Below are 8,649 nucleotides of genomic sequence, written 5' to 3' on the forward strand. Positions count from 1 at the left end.
TACATCCACAGGGATTTTACACCAGTCTTAAACCACGTCTTCCACAAGCTCTACTTTTTTGGTACCTGTCTCATCCTTTGCATAAAAGCTTTATCATTTACCCAGAAATTTGAGATGCATTTGGCTGAAAGTATGAATAATTAAAACCCAAACAGCTGGAGGATGCAGAATGATTCCAAGGAGTCACAGCATTTTCTGTCTTCAGGCAGCAGCCTTGGGGAATGGTGCAAGGATGCCCACTGGCATTGGGGTCAGTGTAAGTCTCTGTGAACCTGCAGGGAAGCTTGCTGGGTGCCACAGCAGATGGGCATGGGAGTGGAGGCTGCAGCCCACTGGGCCACATAGCTTCATACCACGGGGCTGCAAGTAAACAGACAAGAAAGTAAGGACAAGGAAAGGGAGCTGGAGACCTTCCTACGAGCTTGGGAGAGGCCAAATTCATGTGACCTACTCTGGAGCTGTGGCGGAGAACATGGTTCCGATCCAGAGTCCGGTGGGGAGTCTGGCAACTGGCTTTGCCTAGGGACGAAAAAGAGATTTTAATTTCGACTGGGAGGAGATATGGAGGATGACCACGAGGCAACGCTGAAAGCAGCTGGAGGGGGACCACCAGCCTACTGACATGAAGCCCCAGCCGCGCCCGTCCGCCCAGCGGGGGGGGAGGGGGCGGGCTGCCAGCCAGCGGCCCTGGGCTCCCGCCACCGCCCCCAGCCGGCCCCGCCCCGCCTCTGCCTCAGCCCGCCAATCAGAGGCGGCCGGCTCCCGCCTCAGCCCGCCAATCAGCGGCGGCCGGCTCCCGCCTCAGCCCGCCAATCAGCGGCGGTGGCCCAGCGCCGCGGGGCCGGTTGCGGCGGCGGCTGCGGCCCGGGGCTGCGCAGAGGCGGAGGCGCCCCGAGGGGCCTGCGGGCCGTGAGCGACCGGCGCCGGGGCCCAGGAGAACGAGTGAGAAGCGGGCAGGAGGAGCCCTTGCGCACCGCCGCAGCCCCACTCACCGTCGGCAGCGGGAGGGGCCGGGTGCGAGGAGCGGCGGCCGCAGGGGGAGTAGGAAGAAGTACGCGGTTCGGGTGGGGCCTCGAAAAAGCCGGGGGAGGAAGGATGTTCCACTGAGCGTTTCGTTGGTTACATTCACTTTTTCTCAATACATGAGTCAGTGGTCAAAAGTTTGCGTTAATTGGTAACAAATTAAAGTAAAAATTTCTTGAGTCTAAGCTGTCTTGCCCGGGCCAAAGGGTGCTCACAAAGTGCAGCTCCGTGCTATGCCCCTCACGGTGCCATCGCCATCGCCCGACAGCTCCCGTGTCACCTGCCACCCATCCCCCGCCGAGTAACCTGCACCATGCCAAATGCAGGCAGAAGCTGGGCTGCTTCCCCTCTGTAGAGCTACACGCACAAGAGACTCATCTCCCAGTTGACATTCTATGGACTGGAAAGCCTGGCCACCTCCGTAGCAGCTCGGGGCTGCTGGCAATCACCACTGTACAGGAGGAAAACCCAGGCACCCTGTGTGGCACAGCATCTTCAAACCCCCAGCAGGACCATTACAGAGAACAGGTGCAGTGGGGTAGGAAAGGCAGTGATGCTGTCGCGGTCATTACAAGAGCTGGGGACTGGAGGCATGACAGAAGAATCCTGGCTAGGAACCAAGAAATTTCCTGTGATCCACAGCCACCTCCTTGCCAAACCCCATAGCCAGGCAGGAGAAATTTATGTTTTAAAACACCCTTGGCTTGGAGGAGGCATGGTGGAATGCCAGACAACTTGAGTGTGTTCTGTGATTTTTAATGTTCACCACTTTTTGTTACTCTGGTGAACAGGTAAATAACAGGTAAATCTCTGAAAACACAACCTCTCCTGATTCTTTTCTAAAGAACTTCACAGTGCTCCGTACAAGAACGTGCCAGCCCATATTTTACTGCGCCGCTTTCTCCCAGTTTTCAGACAGGAAGTGAGTGCTCCTTTGTGTGCAGCTGACACCAAGGGCTTTGTTTTCAACAGCTCAGCCCATTCACATGCTTGAGGTTTGAAAGGAGGTTCTTGGTTATTTACTCTGCGGTACATGTGCTTTAGTTATATCCCCCTGTGCTAGTCTCTTTGGCTTTCACACTTACAGCACTGCTTCTGTTAGACATTGTGTAAAGGATTACTCTTAAAGGCAGACCTAGAACTACACCGTAGTTTAAGCTACACCAAGTCTTTCACAAGTAGCTCACAGCAACAAGCTGATGTTCCCACGCTATGTAGCAAAACCACTTCATTCCTTCTGGATTAAAAATAGGAGCATCCTAAATCAACAAGACTGCTACAGAGAACTGATGCTTCTGCCTCCAGTCAGCTGAGGGTACAGGTCTGTCACATCTTTTATTTCAAGTTTTTCAGTCCATGATGGTGCTTTCAAAACAGATTAAAGGAGAGAAAATCCTTTGCCATCTTGCTGCCATTTAAAGGAACTACAGAGGATTCCTCTATTACATTAGGAATAGATGGAGGTTCAAGAAACGGACTCTTAACCCTTTCAGGTATTCCTATGAATAATAGGCTCAAACACTGCCCTGAAACACTACCTGAAAGACAAGTACTTAAGATGAATGTTAGGCTAAAAATGTTAGAGCAGAGGAAGAATGACAGGAACGTAGTGAGGCACACCCCCTTTACTAAGGCCCAGTGTTCTGGCAGAAGTTGAATAAAAATAAAATTGCTTAAAGGGGCTCTCCTATTCAGAAAAGACACGTTCCCAAATATACAGCAAATATTTTCAAGCATCAATGGAAAATTTCCATCACCTGATTTTCATTCTAATGTTTCCAGTTCAGGTTTTGCATTTCCAATTTCAAGTGGTCTGAAGGAGAACAGTTTCAGTTTTGATCGGTCTATTACTTTTGACATGCTCTTGTGTTTTTCATAATGCTATCACTGTTGGTTTTCTGACATGCTACAGCCACAACCCTGCATTTTGTGTTAGCTTCAACTACATGATTAGTCTTAAAAAATAAATTGTTTTAGAATAATTAGAATTATTATTATTATAATAATCTTTTATTTTCTTCAAAACAGATTTTCTGATGCTTTTAAATATAGTGTCTACTGCTTTAAACATTGTTTTCAACTTTGAATAAAGAGAGTTAGTAAACATTTGAAAGTATTTTTTCTTCCTGTGGGATACTTGATCCATAGCTACTGAATTCGAGATGTGCCTTGTACAATTTAAAAAGATACATCCATAAAACTCTAAAACTTCCCCTCCACACATTCAGTTCATGTTCCTGGTTTCAAATGCTGCCTTGGGTACTCAATTTCTGCTTTAAGTTAGAGTACTTCAGTAAAACACAGAGACAGACACTTTCTAGGAGTAGGAAGGCATTCATAAAGTACAGGGGTATTAGGGATATGTCTCCCAAGTTAGAACTTTACTGAAACTGTTATTGTGCTTTTTGAGAAAAAATATTCTGTATTTTAAAATATTTTGTATTATAGACATAGCATATCAATTAAATGCCTGCTTAGGAAAGGACATTGCAACCCTTTTTCTTTCACTGCTCAAGAGCAAGCTATTGCTGTAGGAAAAGATGGGGGATCACATGGCACTTCACATGTGGTATAAGAGAATAAATGTAATGCCAGTGGTCTGTCTGATGCAAGACAATCTGTAATGGACACTTCCAGATGCACCCAAGATGTTGGTGGTCATGCCACCCTTTTCACTGCATTATGCATTCTATATTGCATGTGCCATGATGTTGATCTGCATTTTTAATATATGTATATGGAGTCTTGCAATATTTTTCTCCTTGGGCATGCTTTGGCAAGTTCCTTTGTAAGATTTAATTCTGCTTATGCATAAATAGTCTGTAACAGAAACAAATACTTCATAATTTTAGAGATTTAATGATTCAGTAAAAGTTCCCATAATTAATGAAATATGACTGATGTATCGGTGTAAAATCCTGTTGAGCCTTCAAACCCATAGTAGCTTTTCTTGTACGTAAATACTGCATAGCATTGCAACTGTAATATCTAACATACCTAAGCTACATTATAGCATATATATACACATATATATATTTCTGCTGTGTTTTGTGTATAAAAGCAAAAGAATAACATTTTAAAATTCTCATATAATCTGTTTAACCTGAAACATGTTTAGCCACTCTGAAAATAAAGGTTATGTATGTTTATATACAACCACTTCATTCTTTACTTTTACAGCATGGGCAGAGAGAATCAATTCATCAGTCATGATTTAGAGCAGGTAGAAGCCTATTCAGCCACTGTAAGTAAACATGTACTGCTGAGTGTGTACGGAATGAAAAAATCCCATTTCATTATTTTAAAAACATCCCCTCTTGCTCTGCTTCTTGGCAAGTGCAAGTGTCAGCCCGTTAATAATGTATTGCAGCGAACGACAGTCATCTGGATGAAAGACTTGCATTTGAAGTCTCTGATAGATGCATGCTGCACAACTTTCCACCCTTGACCACCCTTTGTAGCTCTTAAACTTAGTCTCAGAAGAGATTAATAGCCAGTTCCTCTGTTCTGCATGAAGCATTAGGATAAAAACAGTAGCCTAGCTTCCCTCAAATTGGGAGGTTTACATTACTCTCTCAATTTATTATACATTAGTCTCACATATCACTTATTCTGTACATAAACACTAAAGTAGCACTTACAGGAATTTTAAAATAACAGCTTTGCATTTAATGTCACCATTAGCATAACAGTTGTGAATTATCCCAGACTTCATTATCTTTCATTCTGTTGAACAAGACAAACTTATTTCCATTACGGTCTGTCATTTGTTTTTCCAAGCCATCTTACGCAGCTTCAAGTAACAATATCAAGAGAGCCACAATCCTCTTGAAATTCATATTTCAGGTCTGACTGGTGCATTCAGATTTTATCATGACACTAATGAAAAGTCTCAGAGATGTTGCTAAGGAGAAGTACATGTCGCTGTAATACTTACAAAGTTCCAAACTCTACATCACTACTGATGAATTCTTCCAACATAGTTGTATCCACCATGGGATTCTCCAAGGCTCCATGGACATCTTGCCCTAAAATTAAAGAGAGCAAAAAGACAAGTTATGAGAGTGGAACTTGGAGGGAATCATCAGTACTTCAGACTAAGTAATGCTGAGTAATGCTCTTCTACGCAAAGGAAAACCAGATCTGTCCTGTCTCATGTGTAACAGCTGGGTTATGCTTCTGGCTTAGTCACTGGGAGAAAGGATGATGGGAAATGCAGAATAAACAAGGATGTGCAGGGGAAGATGAAGAAGATGGAGCAGCATCAGGCGAATACCAGCTCATGCATAGCATTAAGGCTTTGGTGAATTACCACAGCAAGAGGATGAAGGGCCCCAGCCTGCAGCTGGGAAACGTCACACTGTTACACTGGGATCAAAACAGGTGATTTGGTCAAAGCTCAGACACTGGCTCACACAGATCCACTTTCTGCATTAGTACCACAAGTGACTTTCTGAAACAGTTTAGAAAACCACCACCCAGAGCACAAAGAAAGCACACAAAAAGCTTTTGAAATGTTTGATCGGTGGTTTTTTATTCTCCCCCAAAACCCAGCCCACTAGCATGTCAAATGTATTAATGAATAGAAAGGTTCAGTACTTTGTCCTGTGTTGCTGAGTAACTGGGGCTGTAAACAGATTTTTATGATGATAAAGCATCTGGAATTCATGACAACTTTTGTAGAAAGTCAGGCGGAACTCCTAAACCCAAACCAAACAGCAGTACTCCGTAGGCTCCCCACCTCTCCAGCACACCTTACATAAATATAGGTGTGACCAGTCAGAAGGCAAACAAGATTGGGACACTGAAGGACATTGCTCACTCCAGCAAGGCACAGGAGCCACGTGGGGTGAAGTGGGCTAACCTGCACATCCTGGCGGCGGGCACCAACCAATGCCCCCAGCCCTGCAGCAGAGTCTGAGGGCACAAACGGTTAATCGCTGCTGTTGTGCACAAGAGCAGCAAGTGCCTTTGGTGCTTTTACTGTCTTCTCACTGTACTAGCATCAGGCATGTGCATGGTAAGAAGTCATACCATAAAATTTCTTCTTTTCCTGATGTCTCTGACAGTTCCTTCTTGATCCAGTGTTTAGACATTACTTAACCACAAGCACCATCTAAAAATCCACTTCCACCACCTCGCACAGGAATTCCCTCATGTGTCTGCCTTAACACATAAATTCGCATTGCTAATAAACATCTGAATTGCTTTGCGATCTCAGATTAATCTAGGCATCATTTGCTGATCACTGCTGCAGGCTTGATTTTGGCTGCCTCTCACTGTGAGAGAGCAGCTTGCAGGTGTGCTATTGGTAGAGCCTTGCAGCCCAACACATCGGCAACATATACGAACCTGTCCTCTGCACGTCAGAGATGAACAGTCAGTAGGTGCAGCATACTTACCTGCCTCAGCAAAACTGTAACATGGAAAGTCTTGAAGTAGCAACAAAGCACTTCGCAAAGCCAGCTTGAGAATACAAAAGAGCCTGGCTTTCCTTAGAGCCTTCCACAAACTTTAAGAATGAAAAGACGAGAATCCGACCTGTCTGAATTTAGGATATCCCCCTTCAATCTCAAACACTTCTCCTGAAGCCAAAGGTCAGATACAAAGATGATGATTTTTTTTTTTTTCCTGTACCACAAAACCAGGAATTCTTTATTTTGACCGAGGTCAGAGACAAGCTCTTTCGAAGTACAGCTATGAATCAGACAAGGTCAGGGCATTTAACATGGGCATCCCACAGTCCAGAGATTAACTGCTGCTAGGTGATGACAACTGTGATACATATCATTCTCTTTTAACCTCTCCACCTTGCAGAAACAGCTAAACAGATAGGAAGGGAAGGAAGGAGTAAGTAATTTTGTGCTGGAAGAGGGAGATGGCACACCAGGAAGAAGACAGGCCACCATTAACAAAAGTTTGCAGTACAGGTGCACAGAAGAGATGGGACCTTTGGCTGCCCTGTAGAACTTTATCCTTTCTTTATGAACGTACTTTCCAGGTCAGTGGCATCACCTGCTTGCATTGGCATCTGTTTTAGCAGAGGAGGAGCCGTTAGGTCATATGCAAAGTTATTTAAAATGGTGGCATGCGTTTTACATGGTCACAGCGAGTACTGTGACAGACACGGGTGGGTAGCATGCAAGCCAGTCTGCTCACCTGGGCGTTAGGTGGCTGCAGGAGCAAAGCACTGTGTGTACATCGTGGGACAAGCCCTGCTGAGAGGCACCGGGAACACACCGCTTCCCGTGCAGGACCGCGGGCCCAGCCAAGAGCTGCTGGGGGATGTGTGGAGTCAGGAGACTTGATTATCAGCTTGTGCTCTGGGATCTCTGCTCCTGGGCCACACTCCACACCAAAATGTGCACAGACATCGCTGGGAAGACTCTGCACCGAGTGACACGTTCAGCTTTAGTGTCACTGTGCAGAGGATTGCCAGGTATCCAAGAGACTGATGAAGACAAAAGGCCAAGACACAGGACTGCAGTTGGGGCTTCATACACAGCTGTTTGCAGAACAGAGACTGCGGTCGTGGGCAGCATATGACTTTTTCCCCATTTCTTCATAAACCTGATATTCTGTTGTTCTGTTCCCTTCGGCCTGAAGCTTAAAACCTGTCAGTTCTACCACTGGCTTTCTGTTTCCCTGTCCCTTCCCCCCTAGCCTGTCCTTGTTCCTAGCCCCCAAGGAGCAGTTTGAACTCAAGCCTCCTAATCTGGCAGTGGCTTGCTTCATGTATCATCTCTCTTTGGCAGACATCCTCTCCTTTCCTGCAGCCACCAGGCTCTCGTCACCTGGCTCCCAACCTTCACTCTATAGTCCCGTAGCCAACAGTCTCAATCCCTGAATAACCTGCCTTGATTAATTCTCCCAACACTTCCATGCAGGCCTTGCATGTGTCTGCACTGAAATCAGTTGCCTGCTTTTCAGTAGTACCTAAATGCAAAGTGAAGGGTGCGGGACAGAGAACCAGAAATTCCTTGCAATAAGTTTTATGTCTAACAGAGCAGCTGTTTCAAAGAAAGACACACACCGTCATGAATTTGGCTTGAACCACAACCATCGCTCTTCAAAGGAGTAGCCGGAGAACCAGGCTACTGGAGTGCTCTTTCCGCAAACATAAATTCAGTCCACAACCAATAAAATATTCTGTCAAACTTCTAGTGTTGACTAAAAAAATCAATACTAAACTGATCATTTCCTGACATTAAAAGAGGATGCCAGGAAGCACCTAGCTAAGTCCAGCTATTTGTAGGAACATCTGTGTTAAAACACCAGCTACTCTATACGGAGAGCATTCCTTAAATACAACTTGAGATGTAAAAATGGCACTGCTCAGTAATTCCTGCTTGCTGAAAGGACAAATTCATGATGTTTGCTACAAACCCTTGCAACTGCTTGAGAATTAGTAACTGATTTTCATCTGAAGATACTTTACCACTAAAACAGGCCCCAGCACTTTATGAGCTCCACCGTACAGGCTCAGTGGAAAGTCCAGCTAAGCTTCATTGACTCACACTAAGGTAAGTACTACTTACAGGGCTTATAGAGTTCCTTAACTTCTTTTGTGCTAAAGGACTCCAAGTACTGGTCACTATTTAAATTGTTCAAGATAGTCCAGTTCAT

General features: G+C 45.0%; 1 protein-coding gene across 1 annotated transcript in view; it reads right to left on the reverse strand.

The window, feature by feature from the left end:
- The window catches only part of MYRFL (myelin regulatory factor like), a 41,630-nt gene extending 32,981 nt beyond the window's left edge, over nucleotides 1–8,649 (reverse strand). Inside the window, exons 1-4 of the mRNA XM_056339753.1 lie at nucleotides 8,562–8,649; nucleotides 4,961–5,072; nucleotides 452–519; nucleotides 102–360 (exon numbers count right to left, since the gene is read on the reverse strand). Coding sequence (XP_056195728.1) covers nucleotides 102–360; nucleotides 452–519; nucleotides 4,961–5,072; nucleotides 8,562–8,649 — 527 coding nt within the window. The remainder of the gene's footprint in view (nucleotides 1–101; nucleotides 361–451; nucleotides 520–4,960; nucleotides 5,073–8,561) is intronic.

Source organism: Falco biarmicus, chromosome 5 (assembly GCF_023638135.1).
Source record: "Falco biarmicus isolate bFalBia1 chromosome 5, bFalBia1.pri, whole genome shotgun sequence".
In the NCBI taxonomy this organism is placed as follows: domain Eukaryota; kingdom Metazoa; phylum Chordata; class Aves; order Falconiformes; family Falconidae; genus Falco; species Falco biarmicus.